Source organism: Carcharhinus amblyrhynchos, chromosome 14, assembly GCF_965287045.1.
Source record: "Carcharhinus amblyrhynchos chromosome 14, sCarAmb.v2.hapA, whole genome shotgun sequence".
Taxonomy (NCBI): domain Eukaryota; kingdom Metazoa; phylum Chordata; class Chondrichthyes; order Carcharhiniformes; family Carcharhinidae; genus Carcharhinus; species Carcharhinus amblyrhynchos.
In genome coordinates this window covers 10,735,771-10,759,920 of record NC_137337.1, presented here as the reverse complement: position 1 = coordinate 10,759,920, position 24,150 = coordinate 10,735,771, and the positions used below count along the sequence as shown (strand labels likewise).

The 24,150-nt window shown below is 42.8% G+C and overlaps 1 protein-coding gene across 1 annotated transcript in view; it reads right to left on the bottom strand.

The window, feature by feature from the left end:
• Positions 1 to 24,150, bottom strand: part of lin52 (lin-52 DREAM MuvB core complex component) — a 100,231-nt gene that overhangs the window by 63,967 nt on the left and 12,114 nt on the right. Inside the window, exons 6-9 of the mRNA XM_080202292.1 lie at positions 7,039 to 7,113; positions 5,815 to 5,852; positions 4,696 to 4,762; positions 324 to 407 (exon numbers count right to left, since the gene is read on the bottom strand). Of these exons, the coding sequence (XP_080058418.1) occupies positions 324 to 407; positions 4,696 to 4,762; positions 5,815 to 5,852; positions 7,039 to 7,113 (264 nt within the window). The remainder of the gene's footprint in view (positions 1 to 323; positions 408 to 4,695; positions 4,763 to 5,814; positions 5,853 to 7,038; positions 7,114 to 24,150) is intronic.

Here is a 24,150-nt window from a genome sequence, read left to right as displayed (position 1 = left end):
AATAGAGCAGTTTGTTATGGAAACTGATTAATCCTCAGTGCTGTTTTAACCAACGTTTGAATGCTAACTTTACTTCAAACTAAAATTGAACGTTTGTGATTGTCATTCTCTATTTCTCAACACAAACACACCTAGACAACACAGCAAACAGGAGAGAAAATAGCAGACTGTTGTTTCTTATAACATATGTCTTGGGCAGCCAAAACCAACAGCAACTATGTTCTTCAAACAGTCTGTGATCTACCATCTATGTAAAACTGTCAGATTATTCCAAGATTGCAGTATTATAATTACACAGGATTTCCAATTGAAAACATACTTACATTCGTCAAGTCCTAACTGGTAAGCAAGATTCTGTAGTCCTCGTACCTTCTCCATTAAGTTAGCAGTAGTAAGACTTCCCAACTCTGATAACAAAGGTATTTTGTTAGAGCACGTTATAGAAGTGATGTCAATCATTCATCAGGTATGTTCAAAATGATGTGGGTGAAAATACAAATACAGAACTTAGCAAATGGCCCAAAGCAAATTGGCCAGGTTCAATTAACACATCTGGAATTGAAAATTAGTCTCTGTAATGGTGACCATGGGTTTTTCTTTAACGTGGAAGAAATCTGCCTTCCTTACCTGCTAACTTTCATGTGACACTACAGCCCTCTGAAATAGCCGTGTAAACCACTCAGTTCAGGGCAATTAGGGAGGGGTAACAAATGCTGGCCTTGCCAGAGGCACCCACATCCCAAGAATAAATTAACAAATAACTTTTGCAATTTGCATGACATTTTATTAAAATTTTTTTAGAATGTACAAAAGTACTCAAAATTATTAATTTCCATCTGTTTTTTATTGTCTTTCAACATAAAACATTGAGGTTTTACAAAGCAGAAACAGATGCCTAACAGTCCTGGTAATATTAAGGCAGAACATGCTTGAACAGAAATGTTAAGCAGGCTTTCAAAACAGGATTTGAGCCATTCATTAAACTTGAATATTTAATAAGAATTGAAAAACAATGGCTAATTCTTCCACTATCACTTCTCTCACTTCTTTTCAGGCTTGTGTGCACGTGTGATGATGTGTGTACATTTTATACTTCTGTGTTTATGTATATATTTTGTGTAACTAAGGGTAAAATTGTGTGCGCACACACGCAGGGTTGGAGAGAGGTTGAGAGATTGTTGGAGTCAGATTATCTAAGGGATGAAAGATGAAGAGCTTTTTTTTGCATTTGCAATGAGAGTTTGAGACTTCACATCCTTTTTTGCAAAGGTCAAGTGTAAGCTCTGAGTTGTGAGTATTTGTGGAGCGCTGCTGGATGCTGACGTTGATTTCGGAGTGACGTGAAGGACAAGAAGGAAGACGGAGAAGTGGACAATCTTTCATTTCTGCTACTGTTGGTGGATCTTTGTGGTGGTTAAAGTCGCTGACTTGAACCCGAGTACAGCTCAACTCAATGTTTGAGCTATGGCTGCAGCAAGTGCCTGAGCTCCAGGCCAAGGTTGCTGAACGCTGTCAGGGTGATAGTGAAGACATCAGGAGAGGACTCGTCCCATGGACCGGATCTACTTCATGAAGTGGGTGCTGTTGAATTACTGTGGATTTAAAGCTGCAGATATCTTTTGCCTGCAAGGTCTCCCCAGTGGTACTTCGACGACACCTTCAGAAGAGTTGTGGGATGCACCTGAAGGCAGTTAGGGAGAAAGGTGACCAAGGGACCCTCTCCATCGTGACCTCAGAGCTTGTTTATTCTGCTAAAGCAGCGGGACAGGGATGTCACCATCCTCCTACACAATCCCCACATCCCTGTGGTGGATGTGCTCATGTTAGTCGCTAGGTATGTGGAGCTAAATGGAAACAGCACTGAAGTCAAAGACTTTGGTATTTGCACCAGCAAACTACAAGTCAAGGTGACCTTGAAAACAGACACGAATAGAGCCACCCACCATTCTCCCTCCAGCTTCACCACTGGAGGAAGTCAAAACTATTTCCTCTATGTGGGGCAGCCTGGAGTCTGATGCACCAGAGGCAAAAACAGACACATTGCTGCCAACTGCAGCACCACCTTCTGCAGGTTCACCCAAAACGGGTTGCAACGTATGCACAAATAATCAGTGGGAGAGCAACAAAGAAATTTACAAGGGAGATTCATGTACAAAAGCAAAGTACTAACACAAAAGATACTGCAAAAGGAGGCAAGGCTCCTGAGCAAATTGCAGAAGTTCCAGAAGACACTGACAAAATACCTCCACCTCTGTTGGCAAAGGAAGAATCAAGGGAAAAGGAGGTGGCAGAACAAGAAGGGCCCTGGCTAAAGGCGATCAGCAAAACTCGTCAGCAGAAAACACTAAAGAAATTAAATGTCACTATTCTGTTGAACAGTAAAAAGTGGCCATTTTAAGCTAACTCTTCCAGTATCACCTCCGCCTGAGATTATGAATGACAAGTTAGCAGCCACCAAAAAAATAAGCGGCTAAGCACCAATGCACAATGGGAGCCATTGAATCCCCAGACCACAGATGATGAAGGCAACAAGAGGCCCTGAGAACACCAACAGTTACAGATGGTGGTCAAACTAGTGGTCCCATGGCCATCCATCTGGTCAGGAGGAAACAATTGCCGTTCCTCCAGTCTGAAGGTTTTTCACCCTGAAAAGATGTTCAGACGCAAGACAGAGATAGAGGGAAATGTTCCGACTCCAGAAATGCATGTAGAATCTGCTCAGGCTACTGTCAATGGGGTTGATGCCTAGGAGGATCGCTAAAAGATGAAGAGCCCACAAACTCGTTCTTTGCCTCGGACACCTCCAAGTTTATCTTAAGGTCCAGCATCCACTCTGTGGAGCAGGCTCACATTTCTTCGTCTAAAAGGTGCCCAGACAGACTTCTGATCAGCAACCTGAAGGAAGAAGACAGCTCTGTAAAGTCATTGCAGTCTGACATTGAGGATCAGCAACTCTTTTTATGTTAAGCTGTATGACCTGAAGCCAAAAGACAACATGGCCTCCCAGTCCTTCCTGTCACCAGCACAGGTCAGCACGCTGACACAATGGTCACCATTACTGCCTCTCAGTGCCAGGGACCCAGGTTCGATTCCAGCCATGGGTGACTGTGTGGAATTTGCACATTCTCTCCGTGTCTGTGTGGGCTTCCCACAATACTCCTGTTTTCTCCCACAGTTCAAAGATGTGCAGGTTGGGTGCATTGGCCATGTTAAATTGCCCCTTAGTGTCCAAAGATGTGTAGGTTAGGTGGCACAGGTTTAGCCCACACACTGGTCCTGCACTGCAACTGTCACCCAAGTTTTCTTCAAGTTCATCTGAAGGTCAAAGATGGATCGTGTACAAATTTTTGGATGAGGGAGGGAAAAACGTACCTAATGCACCCTCATCCAAGTGGCCCCCTTTGTATGTGACTGCATGAAGCTGTGCGGAGATCCTTGGTATGCAAACATCAAGTGTCATGACATAGTAACATTCTACAGGTCCTGCATTGCAAAGGGTGGGTCTGGCCATGCTACCACATAGCGCTCCAAGCAGTTGGACCATGCTGTATCATCTCTCCCTCATGGAAAAATTTGTTCAGAAAAATACCTTTTACCCCAAATTCATCAAGCAGCGGTTTACATGTAATCTCCTCAAGGCCCGGAGGAAAAAGGAGATGGTGGATCACATTAGATCATTTCCTGAGCAGGCTTTTGAGGTTATTTCGTAGAATGCCTCATTGCCAGAACTTTGAAGTAAGCACTAACCATCTTAGTGGTGAGAAGGACATGCATGTCAAATGCTCTCTGAAGTCTCTGCCCCACCACACCCAAAGTGGCTGTGAGGGGGAAGAAATGGCTGCACACCACCTTATGGAATATGCAACGAGGGTCTGGAGAGAGATGCAATGGCATTTGTTGGAGTTAATACAGAGCAGTTTTGTGACACAGGACTCTTGCTCTATGGCCTGTTTCCAGGCACGCACAGCAAGACAAACATCAACTCTGTGAAAGACACTCTTTGATCTGCCCAAAACTTGATCTTTCAATAATCTGTCCTCGACCGGGTGTTGCAGACTGACATTCCAAGGTCCAGGACTACATGCTACAGCATCTTTGCTGGCTTGTTTAATTTCAGTATTAACAGCAGCTGTGATCATAATGCATCTCATCAGGGCTTAATGTTTAAACAACTTGCCTTACACTATTTCAAAAAAGATCAAGATTCCTCTTTATGGTTAGATGCACTAGTTGCTAGCCTTCCCTCTCAAGTACTTCTATGTTCTGACTTTCTAAAAATTGAAACTAAACACTGAATCTCTCCGACATATCATTCTCTTTCGAATTTTGATTCCCTTCATAAAGTGAGTGTTAGATGACTCAGTTAAACTAAACATTGCCTTTCCATTTGCTTTTGTAATGTTATGTTTTAAAATTATTTTCTTCTAGCATTCAATCTTTTTCACCTCCCTCTTACACTTTATGTTCTTTGTGATCACATATAATGTTTCTTAGGCCTAATTTTACCACCTGCCGTCCTTGTAACGTGTTCCATGCTGTTCTAGGGTTCTGAAAGGTGTTAGATAAATAGAAGTCATTCCTTTTTCATAGCTCCCACTTGTAGCACCATGCATTAGTACTCCAAGGCCCTGGTCCACTAAACAATCCTAGGTTGAATGGCAGTTCATTAATGCAGAGATTAAACACAGTCAATACCTTTAAGCATGTCAATATCATCCTTCTCAAGTTCTGCCATCCATTTGGGTGGAGAGCTGGTAATAGGCTACAAAACAAAACTGGAAATTAGCCTTAATTTGTTAAAGTACTTTACAATTCATGCTTTACTGACTGAATTTTGTATTTTCCTTCTAGAAAAAGAGTTTGTGGGAATGGGTACATTAACACCGCACTTACACCTTTGTGATTGATGCTACTCACTACGGTGGTAGGATAAAAACCATCTCACTGGACATATCACTATAGAAAAATCATAGAAGGGATGAAAGCTGCGTTAGCGCTATTCAATATGAACTAAGGATTGATTAATGGACAGGGAGCAGACCAACAGCCTAAACTAATTTAGCAGGGCACCAGAAGGATCAGTGCTGAAGCCTCAACTACTTACAATCTATATCAATGGTTTAGATGAGGAGACTGAGTGTAATGTATCTAAGTTTGCCGATGACACAAAGTTAGGCAGGAGAGTAAGCTGCGAGGAGGATGCGAAGAGGCCACCGAGGAACAAAAACCAATTGAAAAGAGTGTGGAAGATGGAATATAAAGCAGAGAAATGTAAAGTTATCCATTTGGTAGGGAGGATAGAAAATTAGAATTATTGCTTTAAATGGTGAGAGACAAGAAACAATTGGAATTCAGAAGGACCTGTGACCTCATACATGAATCACAGAATGTTAACATGCACATAAACAGGCAATCAGGAAGGAAAGAAATTCAGAAAGCAAACAGTGTGTTAGCCTTTAGTACAACAGGATCGCGGCAGGAGAGTAAATAAATATGGCTACAACCGGATTGGATATTGATGAGACCACACTTAGAAACTCTGTACAGTTTTGTCTCCTTTCCTAAGGGGGATATATTTGCCTTAGAGTGAGTGCAATGAAGGTTCCCAAGACCATGAGAAAACAATGAGTAGTCCAAGTCTTCATTTCATTGAGTTTAGAAGAATGACGTGAGCTCATTGAAATATATAAAATTATTGAGGGGCTTGACACAAATTTGCTACTTAGAGTAAAAATATCAAATGATGAATACGTCCCATATTTAATTTCTAAAAATTAGAAAATTATCAAGCCATCAAATTGCAAAGATACTTACACTTTTGAAAGATGCTGCAAATTCCGCTACCCCTGGCACTGAAAGAGACAATGAGATTGGGTGATTTTCTTTATACTGCTGTGAGAAGCGTCAGTGTTGAAGAACAAAATAGTGTTTCACTTTGGAGATTCCCAAGGCCGAAAATCTCTCTTTGCTCTGACCTAATGTTGTGCCCCATATTTGGGCACTTCTTCAATACTGATGCGAATTTTCCCAATCTCTCATACTAGTTCTCGCCTCAGATTTAAGTACCAAATTCGATTCAGCTTCACACACTAGGAACTGAGTTTGGACCTCATATATGCATTTCACATTGGATTCTTGCAATCAGCTCAGACAGGAGTTTTCTATCATCAACAGTCTTGGCTCAAATTCCAGTACAAGAATAGTATATTAACCTATTCCACCTCTTTATGGAACTATATTTGACAACAACACACTTTATAGAGTTTATTTCAGTCGTCCTCTTTATTGTTGATATAGCAATATTTCAACTCACAGGAACTTAACATTTCTATCAACTTTTATACAGCCCTATTGTAATTTGGAGCAAGTTAACTAACATCTTTTAATACAGTGTGCACTGTTCAACCCATGCAATTAGCTATGGCTTTTCAGCCCTATAGTGCAACCATGGAATGCGACCACCCTGTGCCACCCAATCTATTTATATTAAAGCTTATTTATTGGTGTCAAAAGTAGGCTGACATTAACACTGCAATGAAATTACTCTGAAAATCCCCTAGTCGCCACACTCCAGCACCTGTCCGGATACACTAGGGAGAATTTAGCATGACCAATGCACCTAATCAGCATGTCTTTCAGACAGTGGGACATAACCAGACCAAACCTACGGGGACATGGGGAGAACGTACAGACTCCGCACAGACAGCGACACTAGCCAGGAATCGAACTTGGGCCCCCGACGCTGTGAGGCACCAGTGCTAACCACTGTGCCAGGATGCAATTTACAGACTGTAGGCTCTCCCATGGCATGCGCTGTTACCTCCATGAAATGTTCAGATCATTCCATAGATGATGCATTATTTGCATCATAAAGTGGTCATACAAGATCCCTTCTTAATACACATGGGGCTTCTGTGTGGTGCGCTGTAGGTTCCATTCCTTTCAACACCAATTGCTCAGTTTGCGCTATCCATTTTGTTTTTAATTTGATAAACATCAGTTGTATTCTATGGGTAAATTATCACAGAAATATCTTACTTTGTTCTGGCCATAAATCTGGTGAAGCTCGATCTAGTTTCTCAAAGCTCAGCAAAGACTGCTCCAAATGTGCACCTAATGGCAAAGAAGCAGAATATAAATAAGAGGCCAGGAGTGTTCAGATCACATATTCTACAAGACATACACTGGTGGCCCAGTGGTTTTCATAAATTAACAGCAAGGTTGTAGTAGAACCATGTATTCTCCATGTTTACTTTGGCCCCAGGAGAGAAAAATTAGACAAGGAGTTAACACATTCAAATTGTCACATCCAGCAGTTGAATGTGTACAGTCCTTTCAGAATCCTATACACAACTATCAAAGCTCCAATACTGGATTTATGTAGAGAAAACATGAATATTATCATACTTTAGCCTGAGGTCTATTGTAAACTAGTGTATGTCTTGTAACAGAGGGGATACAGCACCATCTCTGGAGCAATACAGAATAACAGAAATCAACACTACAGCATTACCTATTAAATTCAATATGCTAATAAATTTAGTGAGACCAACTCAAGGATTTTAACAGAGCTAACAATTTATCTGTGGTGATGCTCACAGTAAATTTATAACGGCAAGCTTTCCTTTACAAAAGATGGATAGCGGACAGACTTTAGAAACTTGACCTCTCTCAACACAAACTACTGGCTGTCAGGCATTATGTTTAGATGGGCAGTTTCAATGTCACAGGAAGATGGACAGACATCTGCACATACACCAGTTTTTCTTTCTAAATAACGTACTAGGCAATCTACTAATAAAGTCAAAACTCATAGAAACATAGGAACAGGAGAATGTTGTTCAGCTTCTCAAGCTTCTTCCACCAATTAGATCATGGCTCTGTTTGCCTCCTTTGGTTGCATATCCCTTAATAACTACCCACACCAACTAAAAAGCTACTAATCTCAAGTTTTTAAATTTTCAATTGACATTCTGTCCACTGGGGAAAAGATTTCTACTGATTTGATTTATTATTGTCACATGTATTACCGTACAGTGAAAAGTATTGTTTCGTGCAAGCTATGTAGACAAAGCATACCATTCATAGAGAAGGGAACAAGTGCAGAATGTAGTGTTACTGTTGCCTTCAAGTGAAATAGGGTTACATGGCAGCTTTTAAATGAGCCAGTTATGCAGATATGATCCAGCATCCAATTAAAAGGTCTTCCATTCTGTACTTATTTATGTCCAGCTTTTAATGTTCAAAGCCCACATTTAGCATCTTCGTTAGAGAGACTAACAAATTTGCATAGGCAGTTTCCATTATACGTGTGAACATGCAGCATATTTTTAATATTAACAGTTCAGTCAATCACGCATGGCAGTGTACCTGGGAAACCAGGGCCAAGCATAATCTTGAAATGAAGCAGGGTTGAAGGACATAAGTTTGCTGCATGCAGCAATTAACAGATGTACCAGGATGGTACCAGAGACGAGGGATTCCAGTCAAAATCATAGAACTGTTACGCATGGAGAGTGTAGAAACTGAGGAAAATGTTTCTTTTCAAAGCAACTTGTTATTATCTGAAAAGCACTGGGGAAAATGGCACTTGTGGCAGACTTAAGTATTGAGTGGAACTGAATGTATACTTATACATGTAAAAGAAAACAAAGACCATTGAGAAAGATCAGGAGACTTGGACTGACAAAAAGCTAACATAGGCATGACGAACCAAACATGCAGTATGACACGATGATCAAGAAATGTCTGGCCAAATTTCCCTCCAATTCGGTTTGCAAGTTTGCTGACGACACCACCGTAGTGCGACAGATCTCAAAAAATGACAAGACAGAGTACAGGAATGAGATAGAGAATCTGGTGAAGTGGAGAAGCAACAAAATTATCTCCCTCAATGTCAACAAAACGAAGGAGATTGTCATTGACTTCAGGAAGCATAAAGGAGCACATGCTCCAGTCTATATGAACAGGGACAAAGTAGAAATGGTTTGGAGTTTCAGGTTTTTAGGTGTCCAGATCACCAACAACCTGTTGTGGCTCCCCCATGTCGACATTATAGTTAACAAAGCCCACTAACATCGCTACTTTCTCAGAAAAAAGAGGAAATTTGGCACGTCAGCTACAACTCATACCAACTTTTACAGATGCACCACAGAAAGCATTCTTTCTGGTTATATCACAGCTTGGTATGGCTCCTGCTCTGCTCAAGACCGCAAGGAACTACAAAAGGTCATGAAGGTAGCCCAATCCATCACACAAACCAGCCTCCCATCCACTGATTCTGTCTATATTTCCTGCTGCCTAGGCAAAGCAGCCAGTATAATTAAGGCTCCCACGCACCCTGGACATTCTTCTGCCTGCCTCTATCGGGAAAAGATACAAAAGCCTTAGGTCATATACCAACTGACTCAAGGACAGCTTCTTCCCTGCTGCCATCACACATTTGGATGGATCTATGTTTTATTAAGTTGATCTTTCCTTACACTGTGGTTATGACTGTGACACTACATTCTACATCCTCTCCTTTCCTTCGCTATGAACCGTACGCTTTATCTTCATAGCATGTAAGAAACAATACTTTTCACTGTATACTAATACATGTGACAATAATAAAATCAAATACCTCTTCAAACAGAGTTTTCAAGCAGTATAAGACAGCACAGGTTTGGAGTGGTTTTAAAAACAATAATAATAATTAGATGCTACAATGTAGAGCAGAGTGTGGGTTAAAAGTAGCATTAGGATCCTCTGGGTGAATTGAGATGAGCCAAGTATGATATTAATAGTTCACGTTTCGAGTCCCTTATGAATCCAGCAGAAGTTTTCTTGGGAAGAATAATCGTATTAGACTTGAAAGAGTTCCGAAAAAGTCAGATGGGACTCGAAATGTTGACTCCGCTGCTCTCTCCACAGATACTGCCAGCTTTTCCAGCACTTGCTGCTTTTAATCTGTTGCGTTATCGTCAAGTCGTGAAGACAGACTTGTCAAATCTCCACAACAATGAAACTTCACTTTCGAAATATAACCCCTAATTCGAAATAAATTAACCCGGGGGCAGAGTAAAATAATGCCCAGGTTAAGTTAAGTAAGTTTTAACTCTCCCCTCCCTTTCCAGTCAGTTTCACTCCTGAATATTTTGTCAGACTGACAGCTCTGACTGGGGCTGTAGTAACCCGCCAACATTTTAAAACAGAGAATTATGACACGATTTGTTTTCCAAAGATAAAGATAAAGCACACGTCCATTCTTTTCACGGGAGTCTGGATTGTGAGAGGATGGAGTAGCCGGGTGCCAGGGAGCGATGTCCGCTCAGCAGAGGCTCCTCTCTCTCTCTCTCTCTCAGAAACAAATTGGAATTTACCCGCACTCGGCGACGCCATCTTCCCAGCACCGTCACATGACCCAGCGGCAACCAAACACTAGCGACATGATTAATGCTTTTTCCCCCGGGGAGATCAGTCTTCCTAATTTTAAATGCGATGGCTACGGGAAAGTCTAACAATAATTTAAAAAATAAGCGCTGACGCCAAAAGGTCGCCTTTTTGTCAAATCGTTCGACGGTTAGGTGTTCGGGTCTCGCGCGAGAGCGGGACGGGTTTGATGGACGTGGCGACTGACCAATTGGGATCGTGCATGTTCCCGCATTCCACAGGGAAGATCCAATCAGATTCGACATAGGGAGGAGAGGAGATCGATTGGACGCATTGACCGACCAATCGGGATCGCGGACGGTGTTCCCGAGTGATGCAGCTTCAAGGGGCGGGACTGGGGAGGGGAGCTGATGGACGTGACAGCGGACCAATCCAAAGTGCGGGTGTCTTCCCGCGTGATTCAGGGAATGCCCAATCAGCTTCGAGATGGGGAAAGGGGCGAGCCTGGAATGGGATGAGGGCGGTGCTTAGTGCCTCCACTGTAGCTGGCGGTCGCCTAGCAGGAGCTGATCTGTTATTCTGCAGGCGGGTTAGCGGCTTTGCAATGGCAACCATTCTCAGGGTGACTTCAAGGCACAAGGTAAACTGGGCAGAAGTGATGAAATAGGAGGGAGGAATAAAATAAAATGAAGATGATGTGTACGTGGTTGTTTTAAAAACTCCTCAGTACAGAATGTTTCAGGGCCTTACACCCGTCGAGCTGGTCTCTCAGTTCGCACAACAGTTTATAACCGCAGCACGGTTTTGTTAAGGGGAAGTCGTGTCTGACAAATTTATTGGAGTTCTATGAGGATGTGTCTAGGGTGGTGGACAGAGGAGAGCAGGTGGATGTGGTCTTGATTTTCAGAAGGTGTTTGACAAGGTACCTCATAAGAGGTTATTGCAGAAGGTAAGGGGGCATGGAGTTGGGGGTAGGGTGTTAGTGTGGATAGAGGATTGGTTGTCAAATAGGAAGCAGAGAGTGGGGGTCAATGGGTGCTATTCGGATTGGTGACTAGTGGAGTGCCCCAGGGGTCGGTGCTGGGGCCTCAGCTATTTACCATTTATATAGATGACCTGGAGGAGGGAACCGAGTGTATGGTGTCGAAATTTGCTGATGACACCAAGATTGGTGGAACGGCAAATTGCACGGAAGGTGTGGAGAGTCTGCAGAAGGATCTAGATAGGCTGGGCGAACAGGCCAGGAACTGACAAATGGAATTTAACGTTGGCAAGTGTGAGGTGGTCCACTTTGGTAGGAAGAACTATTACTTACATGGTGAAAAACTGCAGCAGGCGACGGTGCAGAGGGACCTCGGGGTCCTTGTGCATGAGTCGCAAAAACCCAGCCTGCAGGTGCAGCAGGTGGTCAGGAAGGCGAATGGGATGCTGGCCTTCATAGCGAGGGGGATTGAATATAAAAGCAGGGAGGTCTTGCTGCAGCTGTATAGGGCATTAGTGAGGCCGCAGCTGGAGTACTGTGTGCAGTTTTGGTCGCCGCACTTACGCAAGGATATTTTGGCCTTGGAGGGAGTGCAGAGGAGGTTTACTAGGCTGATACCGGAGTTGAGGGGGTTGAGCTATGAGGAGAGGCTGAATAAACTAGGCTTGTACTTGTTAGAGTTTAGAAGAATGAGGGGAGATCTCATTGAGACGTATAAGATGATGAATGGGATGGATATGATAGAGGTGGAGAGACTCTTCCCGCTCAGAAAGGACAGTAGGCCTAGGGGGCACAGCCTCAAGATAAAGGGGGGGCGGTTTAGAACGGAGTTGAGGAGGAACTTCTTCACTCAAAGGGTGGTGAATCTCTGGAATTCTCTGCCCGTTGAAGTGGTGGAGGCTGCCTCGCTAAATATTTTTAAGATGCGGGTTGATGGGTTTTTGATAAGCGAGGGGATTAAGGGTTATGGGGAGAGGGCGGGAATGTGGAACTGAGCCACGACAGATCAGCCATGATTTTATTGAATGGCAGGGCAGGCTCAAAGGGCTAGATGGCCTACTCCTGTTCCTATTTCTTATGTTCTTATATAGAAACCTATGTGTTTTTTTAAATTCACGGCGCATCTTATTAAATTGTTTGCAGATTTTCAATTTAGCTAATGTGAAATGTTACTTGATCAGTAAGAATTTTTCCCCCCATCAGTTTTCACCCTTCCCCCTCAGCCAAACCTGTTTCTACTTATATAGTAAAAAGTCTGACAACACCAGGTTTTAGTCCAACCTATTTATTTGATAATATACTGTGTTGTCAGACTTTTTACTGTGTTTACGCCAGTCCAACGCCGGCATACCAACATCATGTCTACTTATATAGTCGGAGGTCGTTTTATTTCACTCCGCGTTGTCTTTTTCTGCAGTTTTGCATCAATTTGTCTGATGCTCCTCTATTTCCCCCCTTCCTTTTCCCTTCAGAAGGTATCAAGTCATGCCAAAACGTTGAATGTATACAAGACGACTGGATATGGCACTTGGGCAAACAGGGTCAAAGGTTATGGGGAGAAAACAGGATTAGGCTATTGAATTGGACAATCAGCCATGTTCAGGATGAATGGTGGAGAAAGCTCAAAGGGCTGAATGGTCTCCTCTTTTATGTTTCTTCGTAAGTCGCCATTTGTTTGTGGGTAGAGTTTGTAAACATGGCACAGATACTTGGAAACTGCAGGTCACTGTTCTCAACAACTATATTTTGTTGTTGTGCCCTATGCCCTTAATTATCAGAACATTAATTGCAGTTGATTTGCAACTGTCTGCTGTTTTGCCAAAATAAGACTTCAGTGATTGAATTCTTGACTCTACAATATTGTCATTGTGACATGTTGCATGCTGAGGATTTATCCTAAAACTTGAGATTGCAAGATGTCAAAGCTAAATTTCTTAATTCAAAGCTTCCTAATTTTAATGAGCATGCCCAACAGTGGTTTTTAATGCCTCTTTTTAAATCCTGCAGTTTATACTTGGAATGTCTGAAAGAAAAGCAGAAAATTTGTTGCTGTCTTTTCAGTCTGCAAGCTTTTGGACAGCTTTAGTGGGTGGCTTCTGGATCTCCCTAGTTATTGGTTCAATCATGTTGGAAGGGGTTGTGCTTGGTTCTCTGTACAGCATCTTTTTTTCTCACTAACCTCATCCTCTGGGAATTTGTGGCATTGTTTCAGGATTCAGACATCCAAATGTTGCAAGTGGAGGACGATTATATTGTCAGTTTGCTTTTAAATAGTTGTTATAATAGTGATCGACCTCAGGGCAGATCTTATTTTTCTACACCTTAGTCTTGTGGTTGCCTCTTCAATTGCTGTAGGAGCCTCCCATCTTTGATTTAAAGTTACCTAATAAAATTCTATTTCTTCCTCTTGCTCTTAGCTTCTCAAATCCTCTTCAGTCACCACCTTCAGCAAGCTTTCATGCCTTAGAACATGGTCAACTTGTTGCCATTTATTGATGATATCCACTAAAGACATTTCCTCTGCAACCATCCTGAAAACTACTTCATTGCTCCTCTTCTCTCAGCTAACTGCTACATCCTTCTCCAGAACAAATTTCACAACTTTTTAGTCTTTGGATGGCTGCAGTTTTAAAGGTCCATGCTTCAGCCCGGTGCACCTTCACAAGATCTCTACTCATTCCTACTCTGAACAATATTTTGTTTGGCAATTGCTTTTTTTTTTGCCATTGGTATGATAACTCTGATTTCTTCATGGAAGTAACCATTTTCTGACATGATGTTGCCTGGGTTCTTTATGATATCTGTTCCAGCTGTTGACCATTTATTTTCATCCCTTCTTTCCATCATTTCATTTTTTACTTTTATGAAGAGCCTCACACCTTAAGTTTGAATACACATGCGTCGAAGGTAATGATAAATCAAAAGTCAAAACAATCTCATCAAAGTTGAGAATGTTAAGTGGAAGAACCACTTGAATACAGGAATTCCTCGCTTAACATTGTAATTTTGTTCCTGAAAAGTACGATGTTTAGTGAGTCACGTTTTCCCATTGTGACTAATTAAAGGGAGCTGATGTTATAGTGGGGAGATCACTGGAGTAATAATGCTCTGAAGACATGGGCTCAAATCCCACAACAGCAGCTAGTTGAATTTCAAATCAATTAATAAATTTGGAATATAAAACTGGTTTCCATAATGGTGACCATGATGATTATTGTTGATTGTGGTAAAAACAGACTTGTTTGCTAATGCCCTTTAGGGAATGCATTTGCCCTCTTTCTGGTCTGACATACATGTGACTCCTGATTCACTGCATTGTGACTAACTCTGAAATAGGCTAACCAGCCATTCAGCTCAAAGGCAATTAGTAATGGGCAAAAAATCCTGGTCTTGCTAAGTGATGCCCACATTCCATTAAAGAATAACAAAAAAGCTTTACTGAGGTTCTGCAGGAGCTTTCCCGCCAGAGAAATTTACTTTTTATTGCTAAATTACTGCACTTCTAAACAAAATAGATTCAAATATTAAAAAAAATTCTATTTGGCTCGGCTTGCCATCTCTCTGGCTTGTATCAATGTGCCTCCTGACCCATCCACTGACTATTCCATTCCATTCAACAACTCATAAGAACATAAGAAATAGGAGCAGGAGTAGGCCATCCAGCCTTCGAGCCTGCCCCGCCATTCAATAAGATCATGGCTGATCTGTCGCTGCTCAGTTCCACTTTCCCGCTTTCTCCCCATAACCCTTAATCCCCTCTCTTATCAAAAACCCATCAACCTGCGTCTTAAAAATATTTAGCGAGGCAGCCTCCACCACTTCAACGGTCAGAGAATTCCAGAGATTCACCACCCTTTGAGTGAAGAAGTTCCTCCTCAACTCCGTTCTAAACCGCCCCCCTTTTATCTTGAGGCTGTGCCCCCTAGTCCTACTGTCTTTTTTGAGCGGGAAGAGTCTCTCCACCTCTATCATATCCATCCCATTCATCATCTTATAAGTCTCAGTGAGATCTCCCCTCATTTTTCTAAACTCTAACGAGTACAAGCCCAGTTTATTCAGCCTCTCCTCATAGCTCAACCCCCTCAACTCCGGTATCAGCCTAGTAAACCTCCTCTGCACTCCCTCCAAGGCCAAAATATCTTTGCGCAGGTGCGGTGCCCAAAACTGCACACAGTACTCCAGCTGCGGCCTCACCAATGCCCTATACAGCTGCAGCAAGACCTCCCTACTTTTATATTCAATCCCCCTCGCTATGAAGGCCAGCATCCCATTCGCCTTCCTGACCACCTGCAAGCTGGGTTTTTGCGACTCATGCACAAGGACCCCGAGGTCCCTCTGCACCGTCACCTGCTGCAGTTTTTCGCCCCGTAAGTAATAGTCCTTCCTACCATTCTTCCTACCAAAGTGGACCACCTCGCACTTGCCAACATTAAATTCCATTCACCATTTCCTGGCCCATTCGCCCAGCCTATCTAGATCCTTCTGCAGACTCTCCACACCCTCCGCACAATTTGCCGTTCCCCCTATCTTGGTGTCATCAGCAAATTTCGACACCCTACACTCGGTTCCCTTCTCCAGATCATCTATATAAATGGTAAAAAGCTGAGGCCCCAGCACCGACCCCTGGGGCACTCCACTAGTCACCATCCGCCAATCCGAATAGCACCCGTTGACCCCCACTCTCTGCCTCCTATTTGACAACCAATCCTCTATCCACGCTAACGCCCTACCCCCAACTCCATGTCCCTCGACCTTCTGCAATAACCTCTTGTGAGGTACTTTGTCAAACGCCTTCTGAAAATCCAGAAAGACCACATCCACCGGCTCTCCTCTATCCACCGCCCTAGACACATCCTCATAGAACTCCAGTAAATTTGTCAGACACGACTTCCCTTTAATGAAACCGTGCTGCGTCTGCTCTATCAAGCAATTCCCTTCAAGATGCCTCGCAATTTCCTCCTTAATGACAGATTCTAACATTTTACCCACCACAGACGTTAAACTAACCAGCCTATAATTCCCCGCCTTTTGCCTGGCACCCTTCTTAAACAACGGTGTACCATTAGCCATTTTCCAATCATCCGGCACTTCCCCGGAATCCAGCGACGTCTGGAAAATAACCACCAAGGCATCCACTATCACCTCCGCCATTTCTTTCAGAACCCTCGGATGCATTCCATCCGGTCCTGGGGACTTGTCCACAATCAGCCCCTCCAGTCTGTCGAGCACCGCCTCTCTAGTAACAGTAATGTCATTAAGACCCTCCAGTCCTACCACCTTTCCATCGCTAACACCCGGCAAATTATTCACGTCCTCCTCCATGAAGATTCACGTCCTCCTCCGTGAAGAACTCCTCCCCTAAACAATTACTATGAGCAAGGGTTCAGCTCGAGGTAGGAAGCAACCTGCAGAGAGAGAGAACTTTGTGTATCTTCAATTTTCCACAAAATCAACTTTAATTTTCCAGGTTTAAAATTTATTTATTAGTTTCACAAGAAGATTACATTCATGCTGCAATGAGATTACTGTAAAAAATCTTAGTCACCACCCCCGGCACCTGTGTCGGTACACTGAGGGAGAATTTAGCATGGCCAATGCAACTAACCAGTGCATCTTTTGGACTGTGGGAAGAAACCTGTGCAGTCTCCACACAGACGTGACCCAAGCAGGGAATCAAACTCGGGCCCCTGGCACTGTGAGGCAGCAGTGCTAACCATTGTGCCACACTCTGCGTCTCCTGCAAAGCTTGCATTGCTTTTTTTTTTAACTTTATAATCTTTATCGTTTCCTTAAGTTGATTCTATTTTATCCTTCCTGTGACACTCCTGTTTTAGGGGACATGGCGGTGTAGTAGTATTGTTACTGAATGAGTAATCAGCAACCCAGGGTAATGCTCTGGGGACTCAGGTTTCAATCCCACCACAGCAGATGTCTGTAATAAAAATCTCAAATTAGAAGTCTAAATGTTGATCATGAAACCACTGTCGATTGTTATAAAACCCACTCTGGTTCACTCATGTCTTTTAGGGAAGGAAATCTCCTGCTTAGCTGGTCTGGCCTGTGCATGACTCCAGACCACAGCAATTTGGTTGACCTTTAACTACCCTCTGACATGGCTTAAGCTACTCAGTTCAAGGGTAATTAGGGAAGGACAAGAAATATTGTCCCAGCCACTGCTCCAAATGAATAAGAAAATGCAGCTCTGTCTCTTTTTGAAATGTGAATTTTCAATTTCATGTGAGAACTTTTGTGATTTGAACTGAGACAGAACAAACTGTAAAAATGCATAGCCATATTCCAAAGTGGATGTGAGAAACCAACAAATTGCACCGGGAGTGTGAAGACAGAAACCACACACCAATTTACACTCAAGGAAGAGACATTATAAATGCAAAGTACTAGATCTTGAAACAGACAGGCATATCCCAAACCTCTTGGCATTTTAATATAACCAGTCACTAGAAAGAGATTGCAAGTGACACAGATGATTTCAAGTCTTTTAGCAGATGAAACAAGCTTAGGCTCTAATTTCTGAGTGAATGTGTTGGCTTCTAGTTTGGAAAGCCAACTCCACCGGGACCTACCAGCAAACCAAGATCCTGTAACAATTGCAAAATCTGATCATTCAAGAAACCAGCTAATTTAAATCTGCTGCAGAATTTTAAATCTATGCCTTTCAGACAATCAAATAACACCACTTTTTTTATTGGACTCTGATGGCACTAATGACTGCACGAGAGCTGAATGCTTGCTGTCATTGCCTTTATTTTTCTCGGTTTAAGGGTTAGTAAATTTGTTCTTTGGCTCAAAAACCTTGTCTGGCTTCTTAATTGCTCTCAGCTTATATAGTTAAATATGTTCTAGGTTAGAAAAAGACATTCTTGTGAAAAATAAATTTAAAACTTTTTGTGACTAAAGATATTGAATAGAGGGAAGCCAGTCCATCCTTCCTCGTCTGGTCATGGCGCTACATTGTAGTTATCTGAAGCTGTAGCTTAGCATTCAAATATTTTCCCATGTGTGGGTAAATGGGAACCCTACTAGGTTAGTAAAATTTTTAAACCATTAGACATCAAGGCACTGACAGAATTACCAGCATTAAGTTAAGTGACATTTAAAACTAGCTTATAAGCCAATAAGATAATAGTTTACACATATGAATGTAGTAAGAGATTTAAACAAGTGATTGAGCTTAAGACATATGCTGATATTTTGAACGTATTGTTTAAGATATATTGTTCATTTAGCCAACAGCAATTTGCTGCAAAGCATCATGGTAAAAAGGCATTAGGATAAGTCGTATTCCAAGAGAATATTCAGACCTTGGGGATATGCAAGATTTATCAATAAAATTTCGGATGGAGATAACATCTAGGATACTTGATTGAGTTTATTCACTACCCAAAAAAATGGATGCATGCCCAGATATGGAGTCATGTGTTAATCTGATTTTGCAGTGACCTTAAGAGAACCCATGACACCATCCATTTGAACTTTGGGTTGGCAACTGATACTAGGCAACATAGAAAGTAGGATCAGCCAAGACAGGAGTTAGCTTCCGAATTCTACAGACTAAGCAATGACGTGTTTCTGGGACCATGTAAACACCCAGGGTAAAACTGGAGGAGATGGATAGACAGGCCATGGTGTATTGCTCAGAATACTGTGGTGAGTAACTCACCTGACTTCCCAAAGCTTGTGCAACATCTACGAGGCACAAACCAGGAGTGTGATGAAATACTTTCCCCTTGCCCGGATGAGTGAAGCTCCAACACTCAAGAATTTCAACACCATCCAGGACAAAGCAACCTGCTTGTTTGGCACCACACCACTAATGCTCAGTAGCAGCAGTGCATACCATCTACAAAATCCACTGCAGCAGTGTAGCAAAGATCTTAAGGCAGCATTTTCCAAACCCACAATCATTTCCATCTAGAAGGACAAAGGCAGCAGATACCTGGGAACATCATGAGCTGCAAGTTCCCCTCCAAGCCACTCACCATCCTGACTTGGAAATATACCACCATTCCTTCTTAGTTGCTAGGTCAAATTCCTGAATTCCCTCCCTTACGGCGTGGTGGGTTACACCACAGCATGTGGACTGCAGCGATTCAAGAAGGCAGCTCACCACCACCTTCTCAAGGGCAACTACAGATGGGCAATAAAGGCTGGCCAGCCAGCCATGCCCATGTCCCACAAATTAATAAAACGTTTCAATCAGATTTCACTCACCCTTAAAACAAAGTGGAAATCAAAATAAACCTACTGAGCCCCACCAGCAGTTAAGCTTATCGCACCCCCATAAATTTAATTGTAAATACCGCAACGTTATAGTTCTTCTGTTAGCTTGTACTTCATGTAGGTTTGTGGCTGTAACCATTTCACAAATTGGTCTGCTTGGTCCAGATTATTTCCTTTAATGGGTTCACTAGATCCAATGGTCAGTGCCTGAAGTGAATTTCACAGTAACTTCATTGCAGTGTTAATGTTAGCCTTACTTGTGACTAATAAATAAACATTTTTTTAAAACTCTGAAAAAGTCTCATAGGGGCTCTCCAATCCTCCAAACATTACATTCTCTGTCAAAATAGAGCATTTTGCTGTGTTCGCTATTAAGATAGGTTCTAATTAATGCCACAACACAATCAAGGGACTTGCACCTTAAATGAACATTTAACTAATTTTGCTGTTATCTTGCTAGACTCACCTAAGCTAGTCAAATAAATATTTGACTGGCAAATTTGAGGTAGCGGTACCATCTCGTGGGGATAACCTGCACTGCAGCAATCAATTCCTTTTGCGTTTAGAATTTTGGAAATGTTATTCAATTGTGTGTCTGGCACATACAAACCCCCATCACCATGTGTAAAAGCCCATAATTGATTATTCAACTTACCAAATATGGAACATACAATCTTCCTCATATTCTACTTATCAAAGTCCAGAACCTATCAATGCAGATTAAAAGCTTAGGGATCTCCAAGTTGTTGAAACTTAACCAACTAAAATTACAACAGATCGCTGTTACGCTTGCTGTTGGTAGATCAACTAAAACTAAGCTAATCATTAGGCTTACTGTCCTGCAGGGTTATCCAAAGCACAATAGGAAGAATTGCAGTTCCCCCACTCACTCAAGTTCTAGTTCCATTAGTCAGCCAGGCCAGTTATCAACAGTTCCCACGAATATTGTGCATCTACCTAGTTTCAGAATCAAGTAGCAACTCAACCATTACATTCCAAATCAGGTAAGGCACCTTACAGCCACCTCAACACAAAATCCTACTTACCTCCCCTGACAGGAGGATCCTCCTCTTCAGCAGCCACTCACTATCGAGTTTGATTGTCCACCTAAGAAACTCCATGTAACTGAACTTGGGTTCAGTGGGTCCTTGAGTGGCTGATGAGCCCAATCCTAGAACCACATTTATAACCGCACACTTGGCAGGTTTCCAGGAGGTGGGTTCGATCCTTGGACTCTAGATCGCTGATATTCCTTTCTCAGGCTCCTTTTCCAGGCCTCCTCTTGCCATCGGGTGTTATTGAAGGGACACAATTGTTCAATCAGGAGATTCCTCCAAGTAGACCTCTACTGAGCAAGGATCTGCCAGACATTGACGTCCAAGTTGTATTTCTTGAGGTAAGACTTCAGGGTGTCTTTGAAGCACTTCCTTTGTCCTCTTGTTCGGGAGTGTTCCGTGAGCTGAGCACAGAAGATTTGCTTTGACAGTCAGGACTGTGACATCCTAAGCACATGGTTCGCAATGGAGTTGGTTTTGGATGACCATTGGCTCAATCATTGCTTTCAGCTCCTTCAAGGACCTTGATGTTAATACCCCTGTCCTCCCAGCTGATGAGCAGTGGCTGTCTCAGAAGTAAATGTTTACATAAGGTAAGCAGCATATCCACCACTGTTCCTGTGATCCCATGGTATCATCAGTGCCAGCCATAGTTCAGCAATAATGCTGTCACCTCTGAGTTAGAAAGTCGCAGACGCAAGCCCAAACCCAGAGACGTGAAAACATAGGCTCAGATTTTTGCTCGCGAGTCATATAGCATGTCTGGAGATTTTTCAGCTCATCGCAAACTCCTCTGGAGAAACTGCCCCATATGAGACATTCTTCCTTCGGATGGTGGGGGCTGATACAGGCTGCCGCTCCCTGGATGTGGATCGGAAGTGGTAATAGGGGACAGGCAATTGTCAGTGCAACCTGTTTGAAAGGCCATCTGAATTCTGTAGGAATGTTGTTTACTTATGCTTTAGGCCTGGTAGCCCTCATTCCCCACTCCCCCCCCCCCCCCCCCCACGCCAGCTCAACTACCCCCCCCCCACCATGCCAGCTCAACTACCACCCCCCCCCACCACCACGCCAGCTCAACTACCCCCTCCAACAAACAATGGCCCCTTATATCCTCCATATCAATTGTTGCTAATTTTTTTCTCTAAAAAAAATTGCTGTTGCAAGCCTATAAAACTGTCAAATCAATCAGACCTTTAATGTATGAATTTCAAAAATTATAAGCACTTGATGCCTCTATGTCATGCAAATAAACATTAAGCCTTTGATAAAAGAGATCACAGAACAAAAACTTGTTACCACTTGATAAAGCTGTCAATCTTCTCACCTGCATCAATAAGAAAGTTAATCCTTTTATGGGAATCTGGATTGCCAGGAAGTGCCATCTTTATTTAGAACTGTCAATAGTACCCAGCAGCAGATTTCTGCAATTCATGCAGCTTCCTTTTAAGAGGAACAGATCGCCTTTAAGAGCAGAAGGTTGGTAGGACCATGTATTATACCCTGAGGAGCACAAAGGAAACCAGCAGTACACCAGATGCTCAGCCCTACACTAAATCATGTCAATAAGGTGGCAAATGAAATGTGTGTTGCCTATCTGTACTGGAATTGATGCAGACAGCCAATGAATCATGACCCTTGCACCCAAATATCAGCACAATCAAACTTTAAGTCTCATAGAAGCTTGCAGTCTTTTGATTTCCTATTGATTTAATCAGCTGTTGATCATTTCTCAATAAATTTGCAGTAATTATGTTATCATCATGATTCCTTCAGATATGAACACCATCACAGTTTGAGGTGGAACATATCTTCAGTCACTGTCTACATTATTAAAGCTGCCCCAGGACAATGCCAACATAGTAATCTATGGGTTCCTACAACAATTGTAAATTCTACTAGCATGGCTTTGACAACTTAGGAAATCAAATAAACTGCTCAGTTCAATTACTATCTTGTAATCATTCCCAGGGATCCATTATTCTCCATATTATTATACCGTCATGTGAATCATGATACATATTAACTCTGCAATGAAGGCAATACAAAAGCTTTATGCAAACTTCAGTCAATATCATGTCAGTTTTACCTTTAACTATCATTAGCTCTGTTCAATTTTACTGAGACTACAAAACCATTTAACAAAATATCTTCATCTTAACCCAATCCCGGTTAGTTTAACGTCTGTGGTAGGTAAAATGTTAGAATCCGTCATTAAGGAGGAAATTGCGAGGCATCTTGAAGGGAATTGCTTGATAGGGCGGACGCAACACGGTTTCATTAAAGGGAAGTCGTGTCTGACAAATTTACTGGAGTTCTATGAGGATGTGTCTAGGGCAGTGGATAGAGGAGAGCCGGTGGATGTGGTCTTTCTGGATTTTCAGAAGGCGTTTGACAAGGTACCTCACAAGAGGTTATTGCAGAAGGTCAGGGGACATGGAGTTGGGGGTAGGGTGTTAGCGTGGATAGAGGATTGGTTGTCAAATAGGAGGCAGAGAGTGGGGGTCAATGGGTGCTATTCGGATTGGCGGTTGGTGACTAGTGGGGTGCCCCAGGGGTCGGTGCTGGGGCCTCAGCTATTTACCATTTATATAGATGATCTGGAGGAGGGAACCGAGTGCAGGGTGTCGAAATTTGCTGATGACACCAAGATTGGGGGAAAGGCAAATTGTGCGGAGGGTGTGGAGAGTCTGCAGAAGGATCTAGATAGGCTGGGCGAATGGGCCAGGAAATGGCAAATGGAATTTAATGTTGGCAAGTGTGAGGTGGTCCACTTTGGTAGGAAGAATGGTAGGAAGGACTATTACTTACGGGGCGAAAAACTGCAGCAGGCGACGGTGCAGAGGGACCTCGGGGTCCTTGTGCATGAGTCGCAAAAACCCAGCTTGCAGGTGCAGCAGGTGGTCAGGAAGGCGAATGGGATGCTGGCCTTCATAGCGAGGGGGATTGAATATAAAAGTAGGGAGGTCTTGCTGCAGCTGTATAGGGCATTGGTGAGGCCGCAGCTGGAGTACTGTGTGCAGTTTTGGGCGCCGCACCTGCGCAAGGATATTTTGGCCCTGGAGGGAGTGCAGAGGAGGTTTACTAGGCTGATACCGGAGTTGAGGGGATTGAGCTATGAGGAGAGGCTGAATAAACTAGGCTTGTACTCGTTAGAGTTTAGAAGAATGAGGGGAGATCTCATTGAGACGTATAAGATGATGAATGGGATGGATAGGATAGAGGTGGAGAGACTCTTCCCGCTCAAAAAAGACAGTAGGACTAGGGGGCACAGCCTCAAGATAAAGGGGAGGCGGTTTAGAACGGAGTTGAGGAGGAACTTCTTCACTCAAAGGGTGGTGAATCTCTGGAATTCTCTGCCCGTTGAAGTGGTGGAGGCTGCCTCGCTAAATATTTTTAAGAAGCGGGTTGATGGGTTCTTGATAAGAGAGGGGATTAAGGGTTATGGGGAGAGGGCGGGAAAGTGGAACTGAGCCACAACAGATCAGCCATGATCTTATT